The sequence below is a fragment of the Bipolaris sorokiniana genome (assembly GCF_000338995.1).
Source record: "Bipolaris sorokiniana ND90Pr unplaced genomic scaffold COCSAscaffold_2, whole genome shotgun sequence".
NCBI classification, from domain to species: domain Eukaryota; kingdom Fungi; phylum Ascomycota; class Dothideomycetes; order Pleosporales; family Pleosporaceae; genus Bipolaris; species Bipolaris sorokiniana.
Genome location: NW_006911896.1, coordinates 945,746 through 958,264, shown reverse-complemented (window position 1 = coordinate 958,264; position 12,519 = coordinate 945,746). Strand labels below are relative to the sequence as shown.

The window sequence follows — 12,519 nt, the reverse complement described above, 5'->3', positions numbered from 1 at the left end:
GGACAACGTTTGGCGGCCAAACAGAAGTTACGATGAAGCAGAAACAATGCGCGTGCTGACCAAGGCGATCAGATCTTGCCGATGCGATCAACAATGGTTACAAACACAACAGGGTGGGATTATTGGTGAGTGGCCTTTGTTTGAGACGATGTGTTGTTGGTGTGGAGTAGCGCGCATCAACCGGTTCCGCGACCAGTCGTTCCCGCACGGCAAGCTCCGTCATGGGCATTTTCTGGCGTCAGACATCACCCACCGAATCATCCCAGCCCTCACGCCCAACACACAATCTCGCTCCATCACGACCGCAATCGCTGCACCTACCGGATTTGCAAACTCGGCGCTTCTTACGCTGCCGGCCCCTTGTTCCGGACGCCTTCCGCAGCCGACTCATCGCCTCGCCGTTCACGAGCCGACCAAGGACCACCCCACGCCGACTCCATCGCGCCCTCGACCTCCGCCACTACCCAGACCCCGCAATCATGGCTCCCGCCCGCAAGAGAACCACCAACATTGCGCGTCGCAGGCGGACAGATGACGAAGATGAGAGCCAGTCGGTGGCAACTCTGGCCGACGACTCCCAGAGTGACGCCTCGGTGCTCAGCGATGTCGACGAGGACGCCGACGCCGATAACAGCGACCTTAGTGAGGTCGACAGTGCCCCCTCCCTTACCCAAGGAAAGCCAAAGCGCAAATCAAATGGCCCGCGTGATGCAAAGCCTCGACAGAATGCTAGCCAGCGGCAACCTTCTCCGCCCATTGCTCGCTCCGACGTGGCTTTCTCCGCTATCAAAGAGACGGAGATTATGATGAACGGGCTTCAGGTCGGCGAAGATGGAAAGGAACCCGATGAGGTTGACTTTGAGACTGGTACGGCAGCACCAGAGACGGCGCCAGCTGTTGGTGTGGCTTCCTCGCGGACAGAGACGCTGGCGGAGCGCCGGCGGCGGGAGCACGAGGAATACAAGAAGAAACGCGATTCTGACCCGGCTTTCATCCCCAATCGCGGGGCCTTCTTCATGCACGACCAGCGCCACGCACCCGGTCAGAATGGCTTCAAGCCCGCTGGTCGCGGAAGGGGGCGGGGTGCTCCTATCGGGGGGCCCTTCTCTCCAGCAAAGTACGTGCAGGCACAGAGAATCAAGCAGGAGCTCGACACTGACATTTATCATAGCATGAGGCCACAGCCTTCAGAGGCCACTGACTCGCCCTGGCAGCATGATCTGCATGAGACCGTCAATGCACCGGGCTCCCACGACCAGCCTGGCCCACCTCCAGCCGCTTCCCAGCAGCAACCACCGAACGCGCCCGCCTTTGCCTCTCGAGTACCTCCGGGGTCCAACCAAAAGCCTTCGCAGGCTCGTAACTTCTCCACTACGGTTCATACGCACAATGCCATGGTTCGGGTATTCTTGCCAAACATGAAGGGCCCTATACAATTCCAGAATGTACCTATCAAGCAACATACCCGTCTCCCCAACCACAGACCCCCGCTCCGTCGCGATAAGCCAGTCCGTATCTCACTTCCGCCAGCCCCGCCGCGCTATATCTTCCCCACAGTTGAGCGCTCCTTCATCTTCATTCCGCGGGCACTCCGGCCCAATCAGCAGGGCTTTGGACGGGGACGGGGTAGATTTGGATCCTTTGGCGGAGGCTTCTCGAGCAGGCGAACAAGTGCATATGGAGGTAGTGTATACTCGCCGAGCGTAGCAATGAGCAGACGGTCATCGATTGCACGCGAGATTGGTCGTGAAAACCTGGTCTCTCCTGCTGGCTCCATCATGTCACGCAATGGCGGGTTCGTTGATCCCAGCCGTCCAGTGGTACGTCTTCCACCTGGAGGTCCCAGGATGTCAACTGGGCCTTCCATGATCTCACCTACAAATGGTGCTGTTCAGCCTCCATACCCGCTGCCACAGAAGCCGGCTTTCCGAGAGAACTGGCAAGGCCAGCTCCCCATACACCAGCCTCGTCCACAAAAGACTGTATCTGTTGCTGGAATCGAGTCACCAGCGTCTTTGAGTTTCAACCCACCCCAGCAGCAAGAGCAGCAGCCTTTCCATCAACAAGTGCCTGCGCACATCAATGGAGCTGCCCCTGCTCCCGATCAGTCATTCTATCAACACGGACGCCACGCGTCTTATCCAAGTCAAGTATCTACAGGAACTCCACTCAACAATATTCCCGAACGGGCTATCCATGCGCCAGCCTTCCAGCCTTATGCTCAGCCTGGCTTTCAACCGCAAGCCTTTGTCCCACAAGGCTACTACTATCCACAAAATACTACACAGCCGCAATACATGGCTCCGGCGGGTATGGTGCCTATGTTTGTTCCTGGCACACAGCAGCCCGGTTATGTCATGCCGGTATCTGCTCCCCCAGTCGCTGCTCCTCCAGCTCCTGCCGGTCAACCCAATATGGTGGCTTACGAGTCCAACGGTATGACATACTACGTCGACTCGGCTCAACTTTACCCAGCCCCACCGGCAGAGAACTACGCTCAGCCCAACTATGCTGTTCCGGGCATGGGAGGCATGATGACGCCAGGCCCCGATGGTGCCTACTACTATCCACAGCAAATGCAGCCAGCAGGCTACTATCCTCAACAATAAATGACAGACTATATCTCTCCTCTGTATCTCTGAGGCCTATTGTCTTGTCTTACACATGTTGCTCACCACTATCCGAATTTCTCATTTGCAATCAGCATGGCGTATCTGGGTTCTTGATTACGATACCTGGTGTTTCCTGGACGAAGTTCGTTTCTACAGCGCATCTTAGTTATCCACTCTTAACGACAGCGAGCGGCCTCAAAAAACTCAATAGCGAACTTTGTGGGAGGCAGCATCCGGTTTGTTTCCTCTTTTGGTGTTTTTCATCCTTTGAATCTCTTCTCTTGTTTTATCCTTTTCTGGTTCAAAATCTTTTACTCACAATAAATGACCGGCTTATGGATGCATAGTGTTCTGCGTTGTCGCGTTTTGTGGTTTAATCGGCACGGTGGGCTTTCATTCCTTTGAGGTACTTGTTTGTTGTGTTAATCAAGCATCATTCTAGTTCCTTGTCTTTTGATTTCTCAGCGTGCTTTCAGTGTTGGCTTGCTTCTTGTTGTATGATGTTGGCGTGTAGCGTTGTATTCAAGCACCGGAGGATGAGGCAATCACGTCTTGGAAGATTTGCTTTTAGGAACGGGATGTCTATTTAGATAATTCATTACTGGTCGATAGCCTTATGGCTTTGAAGCCGAACAAAGTGCAATCTACTGCTGCTCTGTGACGTTGGCTGATCATGGACGAAACACGTGAGCTGCATGGTCGGAAAAAGCAAGTGACATCAACAGCAAGGCTTGGCGCGCAGCAGGACGCTAAGCACCTGGTTCGCCGCATCATCGCCTGCATTCGAGGCAGCTCTCCATCAAACACCATCTCGCAAATCGCGTCCACCCATCAACCCCCGAGACAAGCACCCCATCCTCGAAGTCTTGTCTCTCAACCCGCCATCATGGCGCCCACCAAGGACACCATGTTCCGCTCGGCGGACATGTCCCTGACCCAGCTCTACATCGCCAATGAGATTGGTCGCGAGGTCGTCTCGGCCCTCGGAGAGCTTGGGGTCATGGATTTCAGAGATGTAAGTTTTATGGACATGTTCTGCAGCTTCTAGTGCAGCTTGTGGATGAATGCGATGGGACACGAAGCTTACAAGCGGTGACAGCTCAACTCTGAGACAACGGCCTTCCAACGTACCTTCACCCAGGAGATTCGCCGCCTTGACAACGTAGAGCGTCAGCTCCGATACTTTCGCAGCCAGATGGAGAAGTCCAGCATCCCGATGCGCTCCATCTACGACTTCAACAACCCATTCACAGCGCCCTCGGCCTCGGAGATTGATGAACTTGCGGACAAGAGCCAGAGCTTGGAGCAGAGGATCTCGTCGCTGAATGAGAGTTATGAGACATTGAAGAAGCGCGAAGTGGAGCTCACAGAGTGGCGTTGGGTGCTGAGGGAGGCTGGCGGCTTCTTCGACAGGGCGCGCGGCCAGACTGAGGAAATCAGGCAATCTGTCGATGACGATGACGCGCCGCTACTCCAGGATGTTGAGCAGAATGGACAAGGCGACTCGGGCGCTGAGCGCTCCTTCACCGTCATGAACATCGGGTTTGTTGCTGGTGTCATTCCTCGCGAACGCATCGCCGCCTTCGAACGCATCCTGTGGCGTACTCTTCGTGGCAACCTGTACATGAACCAGTCAGAAATCCCTGAGCCCATCATCAACCCTGAGAACAACGAGGAGACCAGTAAGAACGTCTTCATCATCTTTGCTCACGGCAAGGAGATTATCGCCAAGATCCGCAAGATCTCTGAGTCGCTCGGTGCCGATCTATACAGCGTGGACGAGAACAGCGAGCTGCGCCGGGACCAGATCCGCGAAGTCAACACTCGCCTGAGCGACCTAGCTAGTGTTCTGAAGAACACTAAGTCTACGTTGGATGCTGAGTTGACTGCGATAGGACGTAACCTCGCAGCATGGATGGTCGTCATTAAGAAAGAGAAGGCTACATACGAGACACTGAACAAGTTCTCGTACGACCACCAGCGCAAGACGCTCATTGCCGAGGCCTGGGCTCCTACCAACTCCCTTGGACTGATCAAGTCAACCTTGTCGGACGTCAATGAGCGCGCTGGTCTTTCAGTCCCAACGATTGTTAATCAGATCAAGACCACCAAAACGCCACCGACTTACTTCAAGTCGAACAGGTTCACTGTGGGCTTCCAGACCATCATTGACGCTTACGGAACCATCAAGTACCGCGAAGTCAACCCTGCTCTGCCAGCCATTGTCACCTTTCCATTCATGTTCGCTGTCATGTTTGGTGATGCCGGACACGGTGTCATCCTCACTCTTGCAGCAATGGCCATGATTCACTTTGAAAAGCGACTTGAGCGCAGCAAGCTTGACGAGCTGTTCTCCATGATGTTCTACGGTCGTTATATTGTCTTCATGATGGGTATCTTCTCCATCTACACCGGTCTCCTCTACTGCGACGCCTTTTCTCTTGGTCTGCCCTGGTTCAAGTCCATGTGGGTGTGGGACAACGACGGCAAGGGCCCAACTGCAACCCGCGTCGAGGGTTACACCTACCCATTCGGTCTGGACTACCGCTGGCACGACACCGAGAACGACCTGCTGTTCTCCAACAGTTATAAGATGAAGCTCAGTATCTTGCTCGGTTGGTGCCACATGACGTTCTCGCTCATGTGGTCGCTCGTCAACGCACGTTACTTCAAGACGAAGATTGATATTTGGGGTAACTTTGTCCCTGGTATGATCTTCTTCCAGTCCATCTTCGGTTACCTCGCCTTTACGATTGTGTACAAGTGGTGCATTGACTGGCCTGCCCGCGGCGAAAGCCCACCTAGTTTGTTGAACATGTTGATTTACATGTTCCTGAGCCCCGGTACCCTTGAGGCTGGTACAAAGCCGCTCTACCCCGGCCAGGCTACCATCCAAGTCATCTTGGTCCTAATGGCTCTGGCTTGCGTCCCTGTCTTGTTGTTCCTGAAGCCGTTCTACCTTCGCTATGAGCACAACAAGGCGCGTGCTCTGGGTTACCGCGGCATTGGGGAGAGCACTCGCGTTAGCGCTTTGGACGACGATGAGGAAGACGGCCGTCCTTTGAACGGTGGCCGTGACAGCTTTGGAGATGACGACGACGGCATCGCTATGATTACGCAAGATATTGGCCATGGCGAAGAGCACGAAGAGTTTGAGTTTAGCGAAGTCATGATCCACCAGGTCATTCACACGATCGGTAAGTTTAAGGCATATCTCCTCGATAAGAGGAAGTTTCTTCTAACATGTGGGAACCAGAATTCTGTCTCAACTGCGTGTCGCACACTGCATCTTACCTCCGTCTGTGGGCCCTGTCGCTCGCCCATCAGCGTCTGTCGATTGTGCTGTGGGAGATGACGATGAAGAATGCATTTGCGTTTACGGGTGTTGCGGGCGCGTTTGTCATGGTGTTTGTGTTCTACTTCTGGTTCGCACTCACGGTGGCTGTGCTGTGTGTCATGGAGGGCACTAGTGCCATGTTACATTCGCTGCGTCTGCACTGGGTCGAGGCCATGAGCAAGCATTTTATTGGTGATGGTGTGCCCTTTGAGCCGTTTAGTTTCAAGGTGCTCCTGGAGGAGGATCCTGTAGAGTAGTATTCGTCGTCGCGTTCACTCTCTTTTTGTTTTTCTGTTATCTTTTTCGTTGGGGTTAACTGCGTATGTATAAGTTGTGTGTATGTAGGACTAAGGAAAGACTGTATTCGCTCTAGAGATGACCGGACTTTTTGGATATTAGTCCATTCTTTATGTGATTCATGACTCATGTTAATCCATTCCGTATGCTTGAGGCGAGAAAGTCAATTTTGCCTTTTTAGTCTTACAACTTGTTGGTGAATTCTTTTGAGAGTTTTTTTGTTCTACCAAGTGGAAGCATGAGGGGGAGAGAAAGCGTCTCAGTCCTCCTTCTCGTACCACTGCCAACATGCCCAGGTTCTTGAGACGTTATAACAAGCCTTTTGCCGAGCAATGTGTCAGACATGCATGATGTGACAGCCGTACGTGAGAAAATAAGAAAAGGTTAAAATAAGGGGGGAGGAGTGAGATTGGGCTTTGTCAGGCACGAGCAAAAAGGAAAATCATGTAATGAGGCATTATTTTGTTGCACGGGCGGGCCGTGTCAGCAAGTGTCGGTGGGAAAGGGAGAAAGACAAGGCGGGTACGGATACGATGGGTGTGCACGTAGCAGATTGGGTCCTGATCTTTCTTCTGGCGGTATGGAAGGTACGTTCATGATAAGTAAGGTGTACGTGTGTGTGTGTGTGTGTAGGTGGAAGATGTATGTACAATGACGAGCAGAGCAACATAGCCGATGTTCTTTAAAAAGTGGAATCCAGAAATGCAAGTTAAGATTAGCGTACAAACTACCTTACATACATGATACACTACTGATCCAGCCCGCCCACACACGACCAGACGCCAACGTGCCAGCGCCCAGCGCCAATGGCCTCCCCCGCTGCCGCCAAAGTATGCATGCAGCATAGATATGCAGGTATACGGTGCAGATGCGAGGTTTGCTGTGTCCCCTTTGTTGTGGAAGCATTCGCTCTGAAAACGTCGTAGTCGTGGTCGTTGGGTCGGGGGAGTCGTGTTGCGTGCCCCACCATAGAGGCTACTACTTACTCCACAGCCCGCGAGGTACTGCCGCGAGAGCGGTGAGTGAAGAGAGAGGACTAGGGGGGGGTAGGTGCCATTGTTGCAGCTTTGCAATATGCCGTAATGAACGGGAGGGAATGAGGCAATTGATACAAGCTCGAGATCGTTCTGCGCCACTTGTGGCCTGGGCTCTCCTCAAGCACTGTGATGCTACTATGTTACTATGTGTGTAGTGTATGTGGCTTGAGTGACATCCACATTATCCCCGGTAGTATCTGGAGTGAAAGGCCGCGCAAGGGCGGTCAGAGAAGGTGAGTGGATTGGGGATCAGACTAACGTGGTTTGTTGTTACGCCATGTAACGGGGGTGTTGGGTTGGGTAGTAAGCCGCCGCCGCCGCAGCGCCCCCCCTCTCCCCCTAGGGCTCTTTTGCCACGGGGCATGGATAGCTACCAACCAAACGACCAAATATGCATGCTACGAGTCCATTGGTATGCACGTTGTGCGTTGCGCGAGCCACAGCGCCGCCCCCTCCCCTCACCCCTCACCCAAACGGCGAGATATAAAGGGCCGATGGATGGAGGAGATGGGCTTTTGGTTCGATTGAAAACGCCCTTTTTTGTCATTGAACAGGTGTCGTTTTTTGCCTTAAGCTCTCAATTACGCTTGGTTAACTTGCATTATCTTTTTTTCCCGCATTGTGGTTCGGGGGAAAGCATTAAAAGCCTCGTCTGGGATCTTGTCTCTTGTCTCTCTTGTCTCTCTCTCGGAAGCTTGCCCTCCGTGACTACCGATTTGGGTCCTGGCCTTTTTGCTCCCTACTTACTTACATACTCCTCTTCATTCCTTCGATCCTTTTCATCGCCCTCAGCTTCTTTCGTCTCCACCTAGATCCTCTTTCCATACCTCCTAGCAACAATGTCTTTCTCGGCGGACAAGGTCAGCCATTTGAAGGGAGCATTTTCCCAGCGCCGCTTTTCGAGTTCAAAGGATCCTACTGAGAGTGGTATGTATTTTTTGTCGTTTTTTTTCACCTTGGGTCCCCGAGGAGAAAGCCAATGTTGGGCTGCCTACGTCATCCTCGAGATTGAGGCCCAGGTCCTAGCATCGGAGGCATTGTAACGTCGGTGTGGGTGTGGAGCACCGAGGGAAAATTGGGGCCATATCTGATAGAGGAGGATCTACTCATTCAAAGCCCGCATATTTGGGAAAGGGTTTATCCCATCTATTCACCTCCAGTCCTTTTCCCGCATGTTTATGTAGGCTTAGTTGGGATTTTTGGGGTTCTTTGCTTTTTTGCTTTTTCTCGCTCGTTATCCGCCCCTCACTTGGAGTACTACCCCACGACGATTTGCAGCCATGTCCCACGGACGACACGAATCAGGTCTCGCTTTTCCTTGAAGCCTTCATTCAAAGGGATATACACATGCAAGCGACGAATTTGCTGACAGTCAATTAGAGCTTGGCTCCTCGATCCATCGCCAATTCCGCCAGTCACACGAAGGCCACAAGCCCCACGCTGGTCTCGACGCGACGCGCGCCTCGACAGGTGTCGTCTGGACATCAGAACAAGCATACAAGCACGGTTTCCTCGAACACCCAGAGGAATGGGCCAACCTGGGTCAGGGTGCGCCTGAGGTAGACGACAGCATCGAGGGCTGCTTCGAGAGACCGAGAGAGGTGGATATCAGTGCTCACGGCAGAGAGTACGGTCCTACCGCTGGTATCAGGCCGCTGAGAGAGGCGGTTGCGACACTATACAATGAGCACCACCGCAAGTGGCGCAAGAGCCAATACACATGGGAGAATGTGAGTCGATACGGTGTAATTAGTCTTTTTGGCAGAAATGGCTGACTGAATACAGGTTTGCATCGTCCCTGGTGGGCGTGCTGGTTTGATCCGTATCGCTGCTGTGCTGGGCAACTGCTACTTGGGTTTCTTCATTCCCGGTACGCTGAAGGTGTCGATATATACCTAGTCTCAAAATTGACATGTACAGATTACACCGCATACAACGAGATGTTGTCGCTTTTCCGAAACATCGCCGCCATTCCTGTCCCTCTAGGCGAGGCGGACCAATACCACATGTCACCTGACAAGATTGCAGAGGAAATCGCCCGTGGTACCTCTGTCATTCTCACATCAAACCCCCGTAACCCAACGGGCCAGATGGTCACCAACCCTGAACTTGCCCAGATCCAGAACATCTGCAGGGACCGCGCGACTCTGATCATGGACGAGTTTTACTGCGGATACAACTACACCACCAACTGCGACGGTACCGTCATTTCGGCTGCCGACAACGTCGAGGATGTAGACGAGGACGATGTGCTCATCATTGACGGTCTTACCAAGCGATTCCGTCTCCCCGGATGGCGTGTAGCGTGGGTTATTGGACCCAAGGAATTCATCCAGGCCATCGGCTCCTGCGGTTCCTACCTTGACGGAGGTTGCAACGTGCCCTTCCAAGAAGCTGCCGTTGAGATGCTTTCTCCTCCCCGTGTCCGTAACGAAATGCGCGCTCTGCAAATGCACTTCCGCACCAAGCGCGACTACGTCATTGGCCGTCTCCAGGAAATCGGCTTCAAGTTCCCCTACATGCCCAACTCGACTTTCTACCTCTGGCTCGACTTGTCCAACCTCCCCGAGGGCATTAACGATGGTCTCAACTTCTTCCAGGCCTGTCTCGAGGAGAAGGTCATTGTTGTCCCTGGTATCTTTTTCGATCTCAACCCTAGTAGGCGTAGGGACTTGTTCGACTCGCCTTGCCACCACTTTGTCAGGCTGAGCTATGGCCCCCGCATGGATGTGCTGGAGAAGGGTCTGGACTCGATTCAGAGGATTGTAACAAAGTGAGTTTCCTTTTTCTAAGCAAGACGAGCATAGTGACTAACTGTGAAATAGGTACAGGGAACAACCACAAAAGCACCGTGCCGTGTCACATAGGCCCCGTGGTACTCCCATGTAAACACACTTTAGATGTGTAATTGGAGTCAAGGTACAGGACTTGCTTGAAATAGGTGATTGGGTCGCCTTAGGACTTGGTCTGATACACTTAGAGTAGACTACGCGGAAGAATATTTATCACATGGACTATTCATATCAATGTGCCAATTTGCTTGTTCCCTTGGTATTCCTTAACAAGTATAATTTTTCAAGTATTTGTTGCATTTTCTACACGTGGATCTATCCATGTACGCCCATATTATTCAGTATGCCCCCAAAGATCTGACTAAGAGATATAACAAAAGGGCCACCGAAAATCCCCACTTCGTATCAATCTGCTTGATAACACTCCCACAATATCGTTCTGGACCAGTTCCTTCGTATAACCCTAACCCTACCCTACCTTAACCCTATATCCGTTCACTCGCATCGTCGAGTAGTCTTCTTCTTTTCTCTCTTGTCCTGCCTCTCCTTTCCCGGGAGGGGGGGGAATGCGGGTTCCTGATAGTCCAACCCGCACCCCTATTTGGAGAAGAAGCTTGGAAATGATATATTTCAGTAGTGAGACCCAGCGCAGTGCGCAGAGCAATCGCTAACAGTACGCAATTTTTCTATGCGTTTTTTGTGTACCTTCATATCTGCTGCTGCTGCTGCTGCTTGTGCCCTTCTGCACCCTCCGCGAGGTGCGGTCCAGCACGTCGCCAACGTCAAAGGGCTGGTCAATCTCATCGAGTACTGCATCTGCTCCGTTTCCAATAGTACGTCGTAGAAGATTTGCCTCGTGTCTTTTGCCGCTGCCTTTGTAAGTCGTGCTTATATCCCTGTACATACGGGTCGGATGGGTCGATGTTCGGCTTCTTGCCGCCGCATCCACGAAGAACACTGCATATAAATCCACTGTCGGCATCGAAGGCATGGTAGTCAATGGCTCTAAGAACCTCCAGCGCCTATAACCTCTAGTTCTTCCTTGGGCATGCCGTCTATATCATGCATTCGAACGCCTGCAGATAAGCATCGTCTCCCTCGGCGTACATTTGCACGTGAATAGTTATACTCGTAAGTACATCGAGAATCAGTACTACACGGAATATGCGAAAGCTGCGCTATAATTATGCGCATATACAGCTCTTCAGGCTTAGCCCGGGAAACAGTATAGTGTGTCGGTAGGTACCAGGCTGTCTGTCGCAGTCTTGACAATGTCTTCGATGCCGATCTGGGCTTTAGGTTGAAGACGTAGAGGAATGACCAAGAGGCTAAAAGCATGTCTAGAGCTGTAGGTAATGATAAGCCTGGCAGTAGTGTCCTTGCATAGGGATAGCGGAGAACGGGCTTGTTTTGCTGCGCGGACGGCGGAATGAGGTGAAGATATTGACGAAGGATGGACATCGTACTGGACTTTAAGATTGTTGTTGCGACATGTTCGGCCACGAATTAAGCAAAACATGTCATCGTTCAAGTAGAGTCCTGTTCAGCTGCTTTTTCCGAATCGTTGGTTCGTGGTATATAATGATGTATAGTTTAGTTTGTCGTAGTTTCTGTGAATGTACTTCGTAGAGGAAGTATGCGTAGCGACAGTTGTGGATAGGGATAGTGACCGGCATGTTCTGGTATGCCTTTAGCAAAACATATTGTCGGAGAGGTAGAATCTTCTTCTGCTCCTTTTGTCGTATGATCGCTTCGTGTCGAGTAATGATCTGGTTTACATCATGGTAGTGATTGAGTATGCTCTCACTAAGGGAGGAAGCATACTTGTCAATGGTTGTGATTGGGTATAGCAACTGAAGTTCTCGTGGCAACACACTCCATCCTCGTTGGGTTCGTGCGCCGTCTCCAGTTTGAGTTTCTTTTGGAGATGTATGCTGAACCAGTAGATGAAGTGGAATGTTCTTCATCACAGATGTTTGCAATAGCTCAAGGTGGGCATGGAGTTGCCGGTTCGCGGCACGCAATTCGAGCTCTTGCATACGAGTCCAAATAAGGTTATGGTGTGCATGCACACCCACACCACCATGCTGACGAAGTGACTTCGCTTGTAGCTTGTCAAGGAGTACTTCATCTGACCTAGAAGGTTTTAGTATGTGCTTGAGGGTGCTATCAATCAGCAAATTACTCTGACTGGAGTAATTTTGGGAAATTCATTATCGGTTGGATGTTCTGTTCGTAAGAGCCAGGAGTGATATTGATTTCCATCGTCGTCGTCTGCACTATTCTTGATGCTGACTGGGTTCTCACTGCTCATTTTGAGGCTTCGTTATGCAGAGTGGCGTCCGACAAGGAAGAAGGGGAAGCGAAAAAGATGGGGGTGGTGGTGTATAAGCGGTGGTGTGAATAACTGGCTCGACAGCACGAAGAGTAGTGAGCGAAGTTGT

General features: G+C 51.9%; 3 protein-coding genes across 3 annotated transcripts; all 3 read left to right on the top strand.

Annotated features, from left to right (window-relative positions):
- Window positions 1-479: 479 nt before the first annotated feature.
- COCSADRAFT_80818 (uncharacterized protein) lies at window positions 480-2,609 on the top strand (the record flags this gene model as incomplete). Its single annotated transcript, XM_007697678.1, has 2 exons — window positions 480-1,117; window positions 1,172-2,609. The coding sequence occupies 2 exons, from the start codon at window positions 480-482 to the stop codon at window positions 2,607-2,609; spliced, it is 2,076 nt and encodes a 691-aa protein (XP_007695868.1).
- A 796-nt stretch (window positions 2,610-3,405) lies between these two features.
- On the top strand, window positions 3,406-6,402 carry COCSADRAFT_133651 (uncharacterized protein). The gene is made up of 3 exons (XM_007697677.1): window positions 3,406-3,627; window positions 3,712-5,809; window positions 5,869-6,402. Exons 1-3 carry the CDS (start codon window positions 3,499-3,501, stop codon window positions 6,204-6,206), a joined length of 2,565 nt encoding a protein of 854 aa, XP_007695867.1. The 5' UTR covers window positions 3,406-3,498; the 3' UTR covers window positions 6,207-6,402.
- A 1,407-nt stretch (window positions 6,403-7,809) lies between these two features.
- COCSADRAFT_33152 (uncharacterized protein) lies at window positions 7,810-10,335 on the top strand. The gene is made up of 5 exons (XM_007697277.1): window positions 7,810-8,210; window positions 8,664-9,013; window positions 9,069-9,153; window positions 9,204-10,056; window positions 10,109-10,335. Exons 1-5 carry the CDS (start codon window positions 8,123-8,125, stop codon window positions 10,170-10,172), a joined length of 1,440 nt encoding a protein of 479 aa, XP_007695467.1. The 5' UTR covers window positions 7,810-8,122; the 3' UTR covers window positions 10,173-10,335.
- The last annotated feature ends 2,184 nt before the right edge of the window (window positions 10,336-12,519 follow it).

Excerpts from the sequence above, each read along its gene's own strand:
- COCSADRAFT_133651 (XM_007697677.1), top strand. The coding sequence starts at position 3,499 with ATGGCGCCCACCAAGGACACCATGTTCCGCTCGGCGGACATGTCCCTG. Across the intron at positions 3,628-3,711 it reads GGGTCATGGATTTCAGAGAT|CTCAACTCTGAGACAACGGC; the intron begins GTAAGTTTTATG and ends AAGCGGTGACAG. Across the intron at positions 5,810-5,868 it reads CCAGGTCATTCACACGATCG|AATTCTGTCTCAACTGCGTG; the intron begins GTAAGTTTAAGG and ends TGTGGGAACCAG.
- COCSADRAFT_33152 (XM_007697277.1), top strand. The coding sequence starts at position 8,123 with ATGTCTTTCTCGGCGGACAAGGTCAGCCATTTGAAGGGAGCATTTTCC. Across the intron at positions 9,014-9,068 it reads GCCAATACACATGGGAGAAT|GTTTGCATCGTCCCTGGTGG; the intron begins GTGAGTCGATAC and ends GACTGAATACAG. Across the intron at positions 9,154-9,203 it reads CTTGGGTTTCTTCATTCCCG|ATTACACCGCATACAACGAG; the intron begins GTACGCTGAAGG and ends TGACATGTACAG.